General features: G+C 48.9%; 1 protein-coding gene across 2 annotated transcripts in view; it reads right to left on the bottom strand.

The window, feature by feature from the left end:
- The window catches only part of NTN1 (netrin 1), a 154,913-nt gene extending 136,059 nt beyond the window's left edge, over window positions 1-18,854 (bottom strand). For both annotated transcript variants that reach the window (XM_034989591.1, XM_034989592.1), the window contains exons 1-2: window positions 18,720-18,854; window positions 17,207-18,288 (exon numbers count right to left, since the gene is read on the bottom strand). In XM_034989591.1, the coding sequence (XP_034845482.1) occupies window positions 17,207-18,224 (1,018 nt within the window). In that variant the 5' untranslated portion in view covers window positions 18,225-18,288; window positions 18,720-18,854. The remainder of the gene's footprint in view (window positions 1-17,206; window positions 18,289-18,719) is intronic.
- Window positions 18,855-18,893: the final 39 nt, after the last annotated feature.

Genomic DNA, 18,893 nt, shown 5'->3' with positions numbered 1-18,893 from the left:
TACTTTGCGTCCACGTGCCTTATACACTTGCGCATTTATCTCAATTTTTAGAAGGTTGGATGACTTTGTCACTTAACTGGTTAAGTACTGAGAGTGACAGATAACGTTAGCATCTCCCACTAAGATTATGTTTTTGCTCCAAGTAGGCAAACATAAAAACAAAGATACTGAGTATCTGGAGGAAAAAATTAGTAAGATCAGTTTAACAAATACATTGAACTCTGCCCTAAAAACAGAGTTCCCTTTCAGTTCCTATGGAATATCAAGAGAACTGATCTTATACACACACACACACACACACACACAAGATTGTTAAAAACTGTACCAGCTGCAATAAAATAAAATTGGCCATTAATAACAACACATATATTTTAAGGACCTACTCCCCCGGAAATGAAAATGCAATTCATAAATAACTCCAGGAGCAGAAAGAAGGTCAAAACGACAATGACACAGTCATCGTCAAAGCAGTGACAATGGGAGCAGGCACAAATCAAAACGAAGGGCAGGTGGTGAAAGCTGCTCCTGAGAGAGGTCACAGCCTTCCACGGATTCACCGTCAAGCAGGAATAAGAAAATCATGGTATTTCCTGAACTGAGCATTTAACGAAAATTATCAGGAAGGTCACAAAAACCCAAACAAGGAATGAATAAAGGTGAAATGGAAATTAGAAAATTGAAAACAGGGTCGGTTTAGCATCAGTTGGCTAAGCATCTGACCCTTGATTTCGGCTCAGGTCATGATCTCAGCGTCATAAGATCAAGCCCCACCTCAGGCTCCTCACTGGGCGTGGAGCCTGCTTAAGATTCTCTCTCTCCCTCTGCCCTTGCACCTCTCCACAATGCACATTCCCATGTACACTCTCTCTATATAAAATAAATAAATTAATTAATTAATTAATAAAAAGAAAACTGGAAGCAATATACAACATTCAAAAACAAGCGGCAGGCTCAAGCAGTCAGTAAGAGCTCCAGCACGGAGAGCTGACAGGTCCTGCTGGAATTACAGCTCTGGGCCTTGTAGCCAGGTGACATCAAGCAAGGTGAATTTCCGAACTTTTCAACCACCTGTAAAAAGGGGATAATCGTACTCAACTCATGAAGTTCTAAAGATTTTAAAATTGAGTGCTCAAAACAGGGCCTGGCACACATTGAGTGTTCAATAGATATTATCAGGTGTTATTACCATCACTCTCAAAAATAACAAGAAAAACACCAAACCTAGGCAGAGACTGAGAATAAATATGCACTATTAGAAATCAGAAAGGTGATACAGGCACATATGGAAATTTTTAAAAAACTGTTTTAGTGATTGCCACATACAACTATGCTTAAAAAATGAAAATCTGCGGGCGCCTGGGTGGCTCAGATGGTTAAGCGTCTGCCTTCGGCTCAGGTCATGATCCCAGGGTCCTGGGATCGAGTCCCGCATCGGGCTCTCTGCTTCTTGGGAGCCTGCTTCTCCCTCTGCCTCTCTCTCTCTCTCTCTGTCTCTCATGAATAAATAAATAAAATCTTAAAAAAAAAAAAAATGAAAATCTGGGTAAACGCTAATTTTCTCGGAAAACAAGTTACCAGATTTGACTCAAAAAGCAGATGAAAAATTCCTGAACAAACATATAAACATGGAAGATATTGAAATCGTTATCAGATAACTTACTTCCAAAAATGGCATAGGGCCCAGATGGGCTAATTCAGGCAAATCTTCAAGGAAGAGCTATCTCTCATGCTACTTAAATTATTCCAGGGCACAGAAAAGATTGGAAACTTCTCGTTCCATTGTATAAAGTTAGAATAGCCCCAATATGAAAGGCAATATAAGGAGAAAAAAAGTTCAGGCAAATCTCACTTTTGAAGAGATCTAAAAAATCAAAAACAAAATATTAGCAAAGAACAACATGTCACCAAATAAATGCATTCCAAAATGCTAGAATCGTTCAAATTTAGAAAATCACGAAACCACAATGAGATACCACTTCCTACCCACCAGAAAGGCTATAATCAGCAAGATAGGGAATAAGTATCGACAAGAAGAATGTGGAGAAAATGAAACCCTCATATGTTGCAGGTGGGAGTATAAAATGGTACAGCTGCTTTGGAAAACGGTCTGGCAGTTCCTCAAAAAGTTAAACACAGAGTTACCATATGACCCAGCAACTCCACTCTCAGATACATAACCCAAGAGAAATAGGAACACATATCCATACAAAAACCTTACACATTAATACTCATAGCAGCATTATTCCTAACAGGTAAAAGGTGGAAACAACCCATATATCACCATCAGATGAACAAATAAATAAAATGCTGCATATGCATACAATGGAATACTATTCAGCCATACAAAGGAATGAAGTTCTCATCCATGCTACAACATGAAAGAACCATGAAAACACTATGCTAACTGACAGAAGTCAGTCACAAAGGCCACATACGGTATGACTCTATTTATGGGAAATGTCCAGAAGAGGCAAATCTACAGAGATCGGAAGTAGATTAGTGGTTGGCTAGGGTTGGGGTGGTGGTGGGAAGGAGGGAATGGAGGATGACTGCTAACGGGTACAAGATTCTCTTGCTGAGAGACAAAAATGTTCTGGAATTAATTTTAGTGATGGTTGCCCCACTCTATAAACACACTCAAAAACACTGAATCATGTATTTTAAATGGGTGAATTATACGATACGTGAATTATATCTCAGTAAATCTGTTTAAAAAAATTTCGGAATGAAATTAATGCAAGTCATTACAGTAATAGTCAAAGCGAAAGTATATGATCATCTTGACTGATATCCAAAGGATTACCATTCCACATATGCTTAATTTAAAACAACAACAACAAAAAGGAGCAAGCCTCCCAGTAAACCAGGAATTGAAGTCATTTCTTTGAGCACAATAAAGAATATCTAAAACTAGTAACAAAAACATACTTAATGATAAAACTCTAGACACATTCTTTCTCAGGTCAGAATCAACACAAGGGTGTATGTCAGCATTCCTATACACCATTACTTTGAAGTTCTATCCAATGCAGTAAGACAGGAAAAATAAAAATACAAGTATTAGGAAAAAAGAGCAAAAAAATTCATGATTTGAGGATTACAGTTGAATCTGAAAAAATCCAAGAGAAGAGAATTAACAGAAACACTATGCAAACTAATTTTAAAAGTTCAGTGAAGTTGCAGGTTGCAAAATACTTGCATAAAATTTTGGGTTCAGGTTTTAGCACCTATACACAAAAATCAACAGCCTTTCTACATGTCAGCAATATCCAGTTAGAAGATAAAATGAGAAGGGAAAAAAAACCCTTTCATAATAGTAACCAAAATTATAAATACATGGAAATCAACTTCCTTTTAAAAAAGTGTGAAGCTAATATAAAGAAACTTATATACTCTACAGAAGGACATAAAAGAAGACATGAATAAATGGAAATGTTCAACACTTATGGATTGTTGGATTTTTTTTAAGATTTATATTTATTTATTTGAGAGACAGAGAGAACATGAGTGGAAGGGAGGGGCAGAGGGAGAGGGAGAAGCAGACTCTCCGCTCACTGAGCAGGGAGCCCCATGTGGTGCTCGATCCCAGGACCCTGGGATCATAACCTGAGCCGAGGGTGGAGGCTTAACCGATGGAGCCACCCAGGCGTCCCCCAACACTTCTGGATTGTTAGATTTAAAATTGTAAAGGTATCTACCATATACCTCTTGGAATGGCTAAAATTAAAAGATTTGACCATAACAAATGCTGGTGAGGACTGGAAATTGGAGAAACTGCAACACTGACGCTGCTGGTATGGATGTAAAGTGGTACAACCATTCTGGAAAACAGCATAGCTGTTTTCTCAAAAAGTTAAACATACACCTACCATCCTATACAGTCACTCCACTCCCAGGCATTTACCCAAGAGAGATGAAAGCGTGTGTGTCTGCAAATATGCACACAGGAATGTTCACAGCTGCTTTATCAGCAATAGCCAAACACGGGAAATGACCTCAATGTCCATCAGCAGGTGAATGGACAAAGTGCTGTTTCCACACAATGGAATACTACCACAAGAAAAAGCAGCGAACTATCAATGCACATCGCATCACGGATGAGTCTCAAGATATTCGTGCAGACTGACAGAAACCAGACAAAAAAGAATATATACCATATGATTCCATTCATATAAAACTCTAGAAAGGCAAACTCATATAAAAGGACAGAAAGTGCTCTCAGAGAAAAGGGCAGGAGGTGTGAGAGGAATTACCAAGTAGCATTAGGAAACATTTGGGGTTGACGGATACATTCTGTGTCTTGATTGTGGTGATGCTTTCATAGATACACACATATGTCAAACTTACCAAATTACACTCTTTAAATATGTGCAGTTTATTGAATTTCAATTATAACTCAATAAAACTTCTTACAAATTCATCCAGAAGAAGCAACAAAAAGAAACACACAATCCGTGATTTTTTTTCCAGACTTCCATCCTACCCATTTCATATCCTTACAACCCTAACGGAGATAAACATCAAATCATTAAGTGCAACAGTCGAGTTGATACGGTAACAATTTAAAAAGTGTAAAGCTATCCATTGTCACCAAGTTCAGTTTAAGAACACTGCCATCAAATTATCCATGGCATGTGTACTGAGGTTTGACAAAGCCACCTAGAGCTGATGAACACATGCATGCATACATATGTAAGAATAGCAATGAGAATACCTGGAAAAGAACCAATGTGAAAGAATCAGTGAGTAAGTACTGAGCCCACCAGACACCGAAATGCACTAGCCGAACAGATAGGAAGGGGCAGAAAAATAGGTCAGTGAAACAAAATGGAATATCCAGAAAACAGATCCAAGTTTATAAGAAAGCATAAGCATTTAATAAATATGGCATCTCAAATCACTGAGAAAGAATGATTTTTCCCCAAAAATTGTCACTGAATAACTGGCTAAATATTTGATGGGAAAAAAAAAGAGAGATCCTTACCTCACACCATATGTCACAATTAATTCCAGATGGATGAAAGTTTAAAATACACGGCTTCGAGTTCTGGCAACAAGGTGGACTGAGCTCATGCAGAACCCCTACCACTGCAAACATCTAGAAATACTAGATGAAATGTAATTTTAAAAAATATTTAATGCAGAGCAGATCTCACAAGAAATAAAAGGAAATCCCCAGGTGCTGGGGGAAATAAGAATCTGAAAGCCAAAGTATTAAGAGAAACATTAAGACCGTGATGACCACGGGTATGTATGAGTGGAGCTGGATGAGAGGGAGAAAGACATCAAAGGAAAGAAAACCTGGTTATTTGACCTGGAAACAGGCCTTCGTGGGTTTGGGTTCAGGTTTTAGCACCCATACACAGAAAGGAGATGAGGCCTTGGGTCTTCCAAGGCCAGGAGGTACAAATGAGACCCTGCATTTTTTCCTTTAACAAATACTTAGTAAGCATCTACTATATGCCAGACCCCTTGTGAACGACACAGACAAGGCCTCCCACCCTTACGTGAACTTACTTTCTAGCGAGTATTAAAATGGAATAAGTGGGAGGATGGAAAGACAGTTGATAAACATAATAAAGGAGTAAATTACATAGTGTGTCAGGGACGCCTGGGTGGCTCAGTCAGTTAAGCGGCTGCCTTCGGCTCAGGTCCTGATCCCAGGGTCCTGGGATCGAGTCCCACATCGGGCTCCCTGCTCAGCGGGGAGCCTGCTTCTCCCTCTGCCTGCCACTTTCCCTGCTTGTGCTCTGTCTCTCTCTCTGACAAATAAATAAAATCTTTTTTAAAATTACATAGTGTATCAGAAGGTGGTAAGAGTTATGGGGGGGAAAGGAGAAAGCAGAGCAAGGAAAGGGTGATCAGGAATGTGTGTGTGCATGAGTGCATGTGTGTGTATGTGTGTGTGTGAAGGAGACAGACAAACACAGATGAGGGAGCTGTCTTAGGATATTATTAAGTAGGACAATCAGGGCCAGCTGCCCCAAGAAATGACAACTGATCAAGGGGCTGAGGAAACCATCCATTTGGGTATCTGGCAGCAGGAACTATCAGTAAGAACAGATCAGGGGCTGGGGTACAGGACAGACGGGCAAGGAGACCAGCTGGAAAACTAGCAGCAATCCAGGCCTAGGAGGAACTGGAGGAAAATCCTCACTTGATACAGGAATGTCCAAGATGATTAATTAACAGAAAAGTCAGTCCCACGCCAATGATACCACTAAGATGTCTGGCAAAATCAGCTCAATAGGGATACTCTAGAACTAAGACCAGTGGGATTTCCATAAAATCTCCCCAAAAAGATAAGCCCACAGTCGGACGTCACAAAACACACAAGGAAATCATTCCCATGAGCAAAGGTCAGCAGACAAAGTGAGCAGGATGATCAGTACCCCCAAGAAGCTGAGATCATCCATCAAACTAAAAAGGACTCTAGGGTATGTTACGTTTAAGACTATTTACAAGCAAATAAGGCTGAGCAAAGGAAAGCAGGTACAAAGAGAACATTCGATATGATTTCATTTGCAAAGTTCAAGAGCAGACAAAACTAAATCCACGGTGCTAGAAGACAAGATGGTGGTATACCGCAGAGTGGTGATTTTGAAGGACATACGGAGGCCTTCTGGAAATGTTTTCTTTCTTGATGGCTGAGCTAGTTACACAGGTGAGTTGACTTTGTCAACATCCATCCAGCTCCACACACGTGATCTGACTAGAGGAGACCGGCTAGCAGGGGCGGGGTGGGTAACACAGCAGAAGACGCCTCAAGAAGGAGGCACATTCCACTGGAACACAACTATCAGAGCTGAAGACGGCCTTGGTGCTGAACCCCTCACTTTACAGAAGAGAAAACTGAGACCCAGAGAAGTAAAGGGAACCTTTGCCCCGCCCCCCAGTATTAACTGTTTTCCTTGACAGGGTATATACAGATTAAAATGAGAGGCGGCAAGCAGACACAGTGGTGAGAAGCAGGACCCCCGGGGGCCATACCGCCTGCTAGCTGGGTGACCCTGGGCAAGGTCCGTGTCCCCCACGTGCCTCTGTTTCTTCACCCGTAAAATTATGTACAAATGTAACTCTGTACATACACCTTCTGCAAAAGGTAGAACCACGATGTACGGAGCTGGACTGACCGCTACCTCAGGATCCAGGTGATTCTACTTCTGGATACACGCCCAACGGAAGCGCGTTCCCATGCGCACAAGTCAAAAGACGTGGACAAGTCTGTCCACAGCAGCGTCCTTTGTATGAGCTGGCCTGTGACAACCACCCAAGGGTCCACCACGCACGGGGTGGATAACTAAACCGGGCCAGGTGTATACCACGGGAACTAAGGAGATGACCCGCGGATAAACACCACGCACGGAATATGGGGCGAAAGGAGCCAGAACACAACTCCACTTGCATGGAGCTCAAAAGCAGTCAAAGACAATGTCTGGTGGGAAGGGGGCATGGCCACAGGGAGGGAGCCCAGGGCAGCTTCGGGGGTGCTGGTTTGTTCTCGATGTGGATGCCCATCAACGGTCCTTGAGCTGGACGCTCAGGATCTGAGTGCTTTTCCGTATGGATATCAGAGTAAAGGAATTTACTTCAGGGCAATGATGACAGAACCCACGACGTAGTCTGTTGTGAGGATAAAATGAGGCAATATCTGTGCAGCCTTTAGAAGAGGGTGCGGCAGGAGGAAGGGGGATAGAGGTGTACTGATAAAAGCTCAAAGTCTAGGGCAAGCGCTCTCCCTCTAGGTCTCCTTCCTCCTTCTGAGCCCCCTCTGCAGCAGGGGGTCTCCTCACTCCCTGGCCCCCCATATCCCACCGGGGTCTTGCACAGAACCCCCAGCATGCTGAGGGCATTGAAGGCACACAGGGGTTCAACAGCGTGCCCACGGGGACAGGGCGGGTGGAGTGCAGTGTGAGGCTGGACACGGCTGGTCTCAACCATAACCCCTAACACACACACCCAGCTCTTCCATATACGATTAATCAGAAAGCTGTGCTCTCCGATCTTGACTTTTGAACGGACTAATTCCTACAGAGCAGGAGAATCAGAACCTGCTTAAATGTGGGCCATACTCTCCTGCAGACATCGCTGACTTAAGAAAAACAACCAGCCCTCCCCGCCGCCCTGGTCCTAACCATAAGCAGGGGTGAGAAACACAGAGAAATGCCCTGTCCCATTCTTCCCAGGCCTGGCTGGGTATCACGGTGGCCCGTCGGCCTGAGAACACGGTTTCAGAAGGGGTTGGTTTCTGTGGATTGGCGGGAACGGCAGCTGGGAAGGCTGGGCCGCGTTCTCCCCGGAAACTCTCCCCAGGTCTGAGCCACGGAGCGAGACAGGGCTGGGCCTGGGAATGAAGAGTTGGCTGCGATCAACCTGCCCACCTCTGAGGGCTGGCTTCGGGGAGAGGAAACACACTGGCCGCAGGACTCGGGGGCAGGGTGTCCAACAGCCCTGCCCTGCGGCGTCCGACTCAAAGGTACTTTCATGTTTCGGATGCCAGATTCCGTATCTGCAAACACAATGTGTTTCCTTTTTCATGCTGGGGCTGGAGCCATCAGTTACCGTTTGGCCCAAATGGAAGCAGAGCACCGGGGAAGCGGCCGGGGGAAGAGTCTCGCAATGCCCCCCAGCTGTGGCCTGGGGGCCAGGACCCAGCTTCTAAGTGGTGAGGGCCCCAGGAAGCCTCAGGCACCAGAGCCCTGCCCCCGGCTGGGGCATGCTTTCCTTGGCATGGGAGGGTGGTTCCAGGGGGGAAGCGTCTTGCAATGCCCCCCAGCTGTGGCCTGGGGGCCAGGACCCAGCTTCTAAGTGGTAAGGGCCCCAGGAAGCCTCAGGCACCAGAGCCCTGCCCCCGGCTGGGGCATGCTTTCCTTGGCATGAGAGGGTGGTTCCAGAGCTCTCCCCGTCCAGGGAAACCTGCCTGGAAGCTTCGGAGCGGACCCTCCTGGAAGGCACCCTTTTCAGGGAACCTGGTCTCTCACGAGCTCGTGGCGTGGGAGAAAACAAAAATACTAACCGCAGAGCCAATGCACGTGGGAAATGTGTTGCAGTGGACTGCAATGCAATCCTCCCACGCTAGAGGACCTAAATCTGAAACCGCTTCCTCTCCAGACCCTCCGCGTTCGGCAAAGTGCCTCCCTCTGAGGGCCCAGCCCTGTTTTCGGTTTAGTATGAAGGTAAAAGTATTCATACTTCACACGCACAACCTCCCCAACGAGAGTGCATTCCACTCGCAGGGAGGGCACCCACTTCACACTTCTTTACCTCCCAGACCCAAGAGAGGGCCACCACCGCTGATGGCCCCAGAAACGTCCACTTACAGGGTTCTCCTTTGACTGCAGGCTCGGGGAGCTGGGGAAGGTCTTCTGGGGCCGAAAATGTCACACGGTTCTCATCTCCGAGGCTAATTCTAAGAAATCATGGCAGTCTAGGGTATTCTATTGAAAAGGATGCTAATACCCTGGGATCATCTCTGGCCTTAAAAGAACAGAGTGCTGTGACTGATTAGCAATGTCTGCCCCGGTTTCGGAATGGGGGAGTGAAGGTGTGACTGCTAAGTATGCACCACGGCCACCCCAAGCTGGAACGGAAGAGCCAAGAAGCCCCAACAGTGATAATCAGGCGGGCAGAGAGTGTCCCCGCCTTTGGGATGCCCCATCAAATACAGAACAGAATGCAATACACAGGGGCTTTGGGAAACTAAACGAGCTCTATTCTCTCTTCCCTGTTACCTAAGGCTCAGTTATTCAAACCCAGGCCGTTTAAAGATCCCTGTGGTCCTACAGATTGTCGAACTCAGGTGCGGAGCCTCTGGCGATGTGTGAGAATTGCACAAGACAACTACTACTCCCTCTTATCTGTAGGCAGAAAAGGACCTGGGGAAGAATCTAGAAATCTATCAATAGCACCAGCCGGGAAGAGGGCAAGGAGGGGCTCCAATGTGAGGCTCGACCACCTGCACAAGGGGGTGACACCTCACCTACCTCACCCAGGCCAGTCCTGAATCCTCCACAGAGATGGACTTCCGGCACCTTCTTCCAGCATCCAGGCTGAGTTGGGAAGACTCCTTGGTTATCAGTGGATGTAGCGTGCTAGGGTGTTAACTTCCTGCCTTTCAAGGGTCTCACCCAACAGATTCCCTTCGCCCGCTGAAAAGCCACCCCTTTCAATAACCACACCTAGAGACATCTGTCTTCTGGATCTTCTCTACATGTGCACATGCACTGCAACACGAATTCCTCTCCCCCTAACGATGGCCTCTACACTAGTCCCATCAGCAGAAGGCCCAGGGGTGTCCGGAGACGGCTCCCACACGGGCAAAGCCAGGGCACGCTTCTCCAGTCCCGGGCAGAGCTGCTCAGTCCCCAGCACCCCTGTCCCCTCTCGGTGACATCTGCTCTTGAGCTCTGTCAGTGGGCATCTCAGAGAAAGGTCTGTCGGGAAGGAGGTTTGGGGCAAGCACCGAAGTGTCAAGAAGGGTGTCACTGAGTGTCAAGACGTCTCAGACAAGAGGCATTCCACACTCGGCCGCTCGCGTGCCCACAGCCCCTTCTCTCTGGCACCGAAGAAGGTGGCCGGGCTGAACGCACACCCAGCTGAGGCCTCCCGGGAGCTGGGGACGGGAAGGAGGAGCTACCGCTACGGGCCAAGGGCTGACCACGGGAACGGGTGTCTGCCTTCTTTTTTTTTTTTTTTAAGATTTTTTATTTATTTATTTGAGAGAGAGAGAATGAGAGACAGAGAGCATGAGAGGGAGGAGGGTCAGAGGGAGAAGCAGACCCCCCGCCGAGCAGGGAGCCCGATGCGGGACTCGATCCCGGGACTCCAGGATCGTGACCTGAGCCGAAGGCAGTCGCTTAACCGACTGAGCCACCCAGGCGCCCGGGTGTCTGCCTTCTGACGTGGGGAGAAAAGGCACATCAGTTGTACAGGGTTCCGAAGGCCGATGAAAATCCAACTCCGAGTTTACAGCAGGAATGCATTTTGGGGATAAGCATGCGGGAATGCAATGCAGAGCTTGCTAGGCTATGTGATACTGGTCAAACATCAGGACAGCAGACAGCGTGGGGCACTGTCCCCGGCAGCTCCCGTGCTCCAGGTGCTCCCCAGAAAAGCCGTCCCACCGGGGCTGGGTACAATAGGACGCGGCTGCTATGTGATCAGCCTTGAAACCAGCACCGCTGATGAACCCCCCCTGCTCTCTGTGTCTGCAAGGGCCTCACTGACTACGCCAGGATGTGCCCTGCGGACCAGTCTGCAGGTAGTTCTGTGGGTGGCAGGGACATCCGTTTTGGGGGAGGCTTCCGTTCCTGGCGGCCATCTGATGTATTGAAACAAAACCCATATAAAGCCCCTATTACAATGGCTGGCGCTTAGTAGGGGCTTGTGGTCCCTCTTCAGGATGTCACTTGGACTGCCTTGGACTGACATTGTCAACTCCTCAGTTCCCCGGCCTCCCAAACTAATGCCACGTCTTCCGAGGCCACAGAGCCCACAGAGGCTGCTGTGGGTCTTCCCAGACGACAGGCAAAATGCCGTGGGCCACTCTGCGAGTATTAGGCTTAAATCCGGAGCCTTTCAAAAAGCCCTCTGAGACCTCCGGGCTCCCTCTAATGAAAGGCGCTGCAGAAACCCAAGGTATGATTATCACTTCTGAAAGGAAGAAAAAAAAAAAATACTGGCTCACAAAATATCCATCCTGGTGCCTCGACAGATAAGGAGGTTTTATAATCCGGTTCCCTAGGGAGCCATTTATTTTGGTGAGGCCAGCGTTCACAGCAGACACTGTCAAAGCCATCAAGATAACAGGAATAACAACCCAGTGGACTTTTGAAGTGTAAACATAAAAGTCTATTAAGAATACAATGTTGGTTTAATCCCAAGACAAAAAATTTACTTAATGAAAAGCACAACTCATCTCCAGAAGGAGATATCGGTACCAGCTGTGAGCAGAAAAGGAGGGGATTCCTTCCAGGGAACATCTGAATTTCAACCCACTGCCTTTCCAATATTTACTCTGGACATAAAGTCTCAAATACTTTTCCGAGGATCTCATTTTTCTACAGGAGGAGGAGGAGGTCAGAGAGAAGTCTGGGCAGGGCCAAAGGCTTCTTGGCAAAGCCTGGAAATGCAAAGACCCACCCTGGGAGGTTTACCCTGACATAACTCCGTCTCCGTTCTCTCTGGGTAGAGTAGGGAGCAGCCTCCTTGCCCACCGGATGCTGGGGAGAACCGCAGCAGAGACCCTCACTCCAGCCGCCATGCAGCCAACCGAGATCACCAACGGCCCTGTGCGAACACACATGAACTTCACCTACCATGCTAGCAGCCAGGGTATGCCGCTAAGCTCATCTCTTCAAAAGCACTTCTCAGCCTACTTCCTAGATTTTCTTCTACAAGTTCCAGAGAAGCAAGGGGGCTACGGAGCACTAGGGAAACGGAAAAGGCCTCATCAAAGAGGATTTTGTGATTATGAGCTCTGTTTCCCCACCTTTGAGAAAGATCACGGGCCCTGAAATCAAGAAGAGACTTGGCCATCACCAACCCTGGTGGATGCCAAGACCTGCAAGAAAGTATTTAAACCCTCTTCACTATATTCCTAACTCCCAGTGCCCATTAGGCCTGAGGGCTAAAATGACGGATGATTTTTTTTTTAATTTATCTGACAGAGAGAGAGAGAGAGAGAGCACAAGCAGGGGGAGCAGCAGAGGGAGAGGGAGAAGCAGGCTCTCCGCTGAGCAGGGAGCCCAACGCAGGGCTCGATCCAGGACCCTGGGATCATAACCTGAGCCAAAGGCAGACGCTTAACCAACTGAGTCACCCAGGTGCCCCTGAAGGATGGTTTCTTACATACAACTTCGTATTTATATACGTATGAACATAATTAATACAACATAACATAATCAACACAACAAGGGAACCATCTCCAATTCTGGCAGAAGTAACAGGTGGTTTCAGTTCTCTCCTATACGTGGATATGTAACTACCATCCACCCACCGACCTGTCCATCCATCCGTCCATTCTCTGTGGAGTCAGCACAAAGGATGCAATAAGACAAAGCATAAACATCCAGCTCTACCACCTACTAACCACCATGGCTTTGGGAAAACCATTCTAATGTCCCTAGGTTATGGTTTTCTCATCTGTAAAATAAGTGCAATCATACTGTGTATTATTAGCATGGTTGCGATGATTAAATGACTAAGACAAGTGCTTGGCAAAAAAAATAAGCTCTCAAGACTTAACCACCATAATGATGATAATTATAATAATTACTAAGACTATAAAAACACTCACTGATCTACAGCTATGTGCCAGGCTCTAGGCTAAGCAGCAAACAATTTTAGCCTTCTGATTTTGCAAGAGTCTTTAGTGGGGCGTTGGATTTCTCACAGCAACACCTCCAATACAACACCCCTCTCTTGCTGGGGATGATGCGCGTGAGAGCCATTTGCAGCATGAGGACCCCCCCACACACACACAAAGCCATGTTTAAACAATTACCAGCATTATGTTGCAGGTACCCATGGCCATAGGAGGCCAGCCCAGCACGGTGCTCATCTTGCAGAGACGTCTTTTGTGTGGGTTTTGGGTTTCAGCTGGGCAACGCAAAGCCATAGAGTGAGTCGCAAAACGAGTTTTCATAAGCTCACCCTGTCACAAACCAGGCAGGGGTTCATGCTGACATCCCCACAGTAAGATTAAACAGCATGCTTCGTCAGGCACTAAATACTAACACAGCTCCGACGTCAGGGGGACACTGATTAAAACTGATGTCAATAATTTATGAAACACAATATGGTCTTCAGATGCTCTTTTGGAAAAAAGAAGAAGAAGAAGAAGAAGAAGAAGAAGAAGGGGGGAGAGAGAGGGCCTAGCAACCCAGGTGGTTTAAAACTGTTCATGCATTCTCCCTTGAATGTACACACACCCCCACCATGCATGGATGCTTCTTTACGCGATGAATGTAAATGCACATGTGTATAAGAGCATATGAGCACCGCTGATACATATGGGCGGAAGAAAGTATTTAGTTATTCCACTGAGAGTTGTCGAGACTGTAACGTTATACACGGTCTTGTCTTTCATATTGTTTTGAGGGGTTTTTTCTTCCAGAAGAAATCCAAAATTGCATTTAAAATAAAATTGGGCTTTACGAAAAGTTCACATTTATTCCGTAGAGAACTCAACCTTGAAAAGGTACCAAAAAGAAAGCTTGACGAAAGAAAACCTATAGGATGTACGCATTTCCTTGCAATCCGAAAGTACCTCGGCCCTGTGTAGAACCGTGAGGTCAAATCATAATATCCATGTCTTTTTAAATTTTTGGAGGGTTTTTTGAGGGGGGAGGCGGTATGGGAAGTAACCTAGGGAAGGATGCCATTTTACTCTATTATAAATCACTGTCTCATTATTTTATAAAGGCAAAAACAAAATATCACAGTGATAACGCTTCATTTTTTTTTTTAAATCAGGACTGATTTTTGGAATTTAAAAACATCCTTCTTGACTTTGCCTTCACTGTAAATAATCTGGGTAGTTTGACTTTATATGTCAACAGTGTGAAATTCACAAGTTGGGATTATGTTGGGGGAAAAAATTTGAGCCGCTGATAGTACAAAAGTCAGTGTGTGAAGGATTTATTAATGCTTTTTTTCCCTAGCACAGTGCCCTGTGTGTCTCAGAACACCTGTCAAATACTAATTCATTCACATATCTCCACTACAGGGCCTTTTCATAAAAAGCTCGACCTTTAATTGTAAATCACTTCTAAATTGTCTTTGCTGGCTTTCTCTTTTGCGGAATGATGGAAAAATCACTAAGACTTCAATTAAGATTTTATGGGAACTTCAACCTGACGTTCCCGGGGCTGTAGCTACAAGATATCAGAACATCTATTCAAAAAGGAAACTATAAATAACTTTAACTTAGTTGAATTGGCTTTGCTTTTACGAGATGACTGAATAATTGGCAAGATTTAAAGATACTTTAACTACTGAGAATTAAAATAACTTCAGGAAAAACCAGAAAATATTGTTAGCCGATTATTTGTCATGCAGATTATGTACTTATTAGGCCCAATTAAACTTTTTGAACAAAAAACACTTACTAATTACATTAGTTAATACGTTGATTGCTCAATTTGGCTGTTAAAAAAAAAAAAAGTCAATCCAATTTGTGCACATAGTTAATGCCGTGGTCAAAAGACAAAATCCTAAACTACAGAGATTATTTCAAGTGCATGACCATTGTTACAACAAATACGGGTTCCGTCTCCACATCCAAAGTGACAGGGAAGAGATGGGGGCGGGCGGTGAATCTGAACAATACCAAGGCTAAGACGAATCTTCAAGCCAATACAATGTTACCACAAGATCCAGTGTATTTGCCTCAATGTATTCACTTGCATTTGCCCAATTAGACCCCGCTGTTGACAACCCCAAGATATCTTTCATATGCACATGCAAACTAAAACTGATAGCAAAACCGTGGGAGGCCCTTTAAATGTCAATAAAGGGCTTTTACGCACAAAAGGAAGCAAAGAAAAGAGGGAGGGGGAAAGAGAAGGGATGGGAAAAACCAACATTTCTAAAGGAATGGAGCAGATCAAAGCAATTTTATTCTCAAAGACCACTAAGTCAGGGTGTAACTGCTAGCTCGCCGCGGAATCCTGCAAAGTCTCTTCAAGCTGGCAACCCGTTCAGTCCCTTAAATGAGGGGGATGAACAATTAGGTCTGCAAAAGCGGGACCCGGTGCAAAAAATGGACGGCCTGCGCCAAGCAACAGGAGTTGCAGCCCTCTGCAGCCCAGGACGCCTGACTGGGCCTCAGTGCCCACCCAGCTCTCCAAGACATGTTTTCCATCCGCTTGCTCAAAAGTCTGCATCCACAGTCATGAGGCACAAACTATTCGACAACAACATGACACAATTAATCAGAACCAGACCTCAAAACGTGTGTTTGTGGGGACCAGCGCACTTAGCAATGTGCCTCGGACCGGGAAGAGATTGAAGAAACCCGCGCTGGCTGCCTGGGGGTGGGGGGAGGGCGGGATAGCTATATGTTCACAAAAGATGCACACGGAACGGTGTAGGGAGGAACTAAATACTGTTCATTAAAATAGAATGTGGGATTTGGAAATTTACATCTCATACTGGAATTCCCTGGCATTCCTCCTCCCCCCCCCATTTTGTTTTTTGTTTTGTTTTGTTTTGTTTTGTTTTCCTGGGGAGAAACTGATGCCTGAGAGTTTCTACAGCAGCAAAGTTGTACAATTCAGAAATAGAACGGATCTCTCTCTCTCTCCCCCCCCCCCCACCCTTTTTTTAAGCCTCATTTCTGACCCAACAGTATTCACCAGTCCTGGTTTTGTCAGATTTCTTTCAGGACTTGAAAACCCATTAAAAAGCGAGAAGCTGGACCCTTGGTTAATTCAAAGCTCTTCCATTTCACCTAACCCTGATGTTAACAACACACACACACACACACACACACACACACATGTTGATATACTTTCTGGGACCAGGATTATTTTAAAATAATTACTGAACTCTCCTTTGTAATCTGTAGATAGTAATTAATTTAAATCACATCATTCTTCTGCTAACACAAATACGCTGTTCAAAAGGGGGGAGGGATTTTTTTTTTTTTTTTTTCAAACCATAAAAGACAAATAGAGGGTGCAGGAGTGCTATATTCGTCCGGTGCCGAGCTGGCCCCAAACTGCAAATCCCTCTGCCATCTCCCAAAGGATTTGTGGTTGGGGAGCTGGAACTTCCCGGGAACCGGGCCTGGGTTCCCAACTGCGCGCCCAGCTGCAGCCCTGGGAAAGGGTGGGGGGTGGCGGGGAGGGTAAGGCGGAGGTGGATCCCAGAGTCCCGCCAAACTGAGGGTAAGGCAACGCATGTTTGCATTCGAGTCCGGAGTCAGGGGGACCAGTCAGCAAGTTTTCTGCAAAACCCTCTGCCCCGAAGCATTTCTCAGGCTTCCCGGCTTCGCAGAGCGCACCGGGCGCAACTCCGAGCGCCCGGGGCCAGCGCCACGCGAGCCCGTGAGCCGGCTCTCAGCCCTCCCCGGCCCCGGGACGTCCCGGGACGCGCCCCCCACGGTCCGCGCCGCGTCCACGCGGCCGGCAGTGGTCCCGTGCGGCCGCCAGGCCCCCACCCCCAGCCCGCCGCGCGCGGCCCCGCGGCGCCCCCCACTCACCCACGCACTCGTTGGCCTCGCGGGCCGTGGCGCGCTGCCAGGGCCGGTCGTAGTGGAACGGCTTGCAGCGGTCGCACTCCGGGCCGGCCGTGTTGTGCCTGCAGTCGCACACCAGGCTGTCGTCGCGGTCGCGCACGCAGCGGGCGGCGTGGCCGTTGCACTTGCAGCGGCCGCCCACCTGCAGGTCGGACACGGCGTAGAAGTACGAGTCGCGCGCCAGCTCGGAGTCGTCCTCGTTCTCGTCACCGAACGTGTGCAGGCGGCTGAAGGCCACGCGGATGTCCGTGGCCGTGACCCAGTCCTGCAGCACGGGCGAGTTGTCGAAGTCGTGCGCCGAGGGCCGCCCGTCCAGCGTGCTGAAGGCGATGAGGCCGCCCGAGAGCGGGCGCATGTCGGTGTGCGAGTCGGTGCACACGGCCTCCTGCTCGTTCTGCTTGGCGATGGGCGCGCGGTGCGGCCGGTTGTACATCTTGCGGCACTGCGTGGAGTAGAACTGGAAGGGCACCCACGTGCGCCCGTAGTCCATGGACTTGTAGATGGCCATGGACTCGGGCCGCGGCGAGCAGAACTGCAGGCTCACGTAGGTCACCTCGAACTTCTTGCCGAGCGACAGCGTGAGCGTGACGTTGTGCGGGAACTGCAGGTAGTTCTCGGACTGCCAGCACGTCAGGTTGTGCGGATTGTTGAGATCGGTGAGGAAGGCGGGCGGGTGCGCCTTCCTGGGGTCCGACGCGTTGCAAAGGTGGCAGGAGCGCAGCCGCTCCTCGCCGCGCTCGCTCACCACGCAGTAGCGCGCCGGGGGCCGGCCGCAGGTGCTGGACACGCGCACGTCCTTGCCGAAGGCCGCGTTGACAAAGTCGGGGATGCAGCGGCGCGGGTGGCCGTTCTCGTCCGAGCAGGGGTCGGGCTGCGCCGCCTGGCCCGAGAACATGCTGAGCCCGGGCCCGCCGCGCACCGCGCCCACCAGGCACGCCACGGCCGCCAGCGCCGCCAGCGCCTCCCACACTGCGCGCATCATGCTGCGTCCAGCTTGCCCCGGCCCGGCCGCGCCGAGGAGTCGGTCCGCCCGCCGCGGAAGGCGCCTGCGGAGAGAGGGGAGCTGCGCTCAGCCCGCCCGCCCGCCCCGCGCCCTCCACTCCGCCCCCCTCCCCTCCCCGGGCGGGCGGCGAGCCGGGGCGCGGCACCGACCCCGCCGCCGCCGCCCGCCCGCCCGCCTCGCTCCCCACAGTCCCGGGGGCAGGGGGGCAGGCGAATCCGGGCCCCCGCCCCTCCCCGCGAGCCCGCACCGCCCGCGCCCGGGCTTCCCGGGCGGGCGGCGAGCCGGGGCCGCGGGCGGACGCCCGGCTTCCCGGCCACCGCCGCCTCCACGCCGCCCGAGGGGGCATGCCCGCGCCCCAAGCCTCGGCGCACGCAGCCCGCGCGGCCCCGCGCCCCTTCCTCCCGCGGCCCCGGGGGTCCCTCCGCGCGGGCCCAGACCGCGTCCGCGCCGCCGAGTCCGCGCTCGGGACGTTACCTCTGGCGAGGGCAAAAGAGAAAGAAAAGTTTGCCGGGCCCCGGCCCGGAGCCCGCGCGCCGGACGGCGGGGAGCCCCTCGCTCGCGGCCGGCAGGCGCGTCCTGCCTCAGCGCGGGCTTGCCAGCCCCATGCCCGGCGCGGCCGCCGCCGCCCCAGCCCCGGCCCCCGGCCCC

This window comes from Mirounga leonina, unplaced genomic scaffold (assembly GCF_011800145.1).
Source record: "Mirounga leonina isolate KUSES-001 unplaced genomic scaffold, KU_Mleo_1.0 Mir_488, whole genome shotgun sequence".
In the NCBI taxonomy this organism is placed as follows: domain Eukaryota; kingdom Metazoa; phylum Chordata; class Mammalia; order Carnivora; family Phocidae; genus Mirounga; species Mirounga leonina.
Note: the sequence above shows the minus strand (reverse complement) of the source record. Positions and strands in the feature narration are given on the sequence as shown.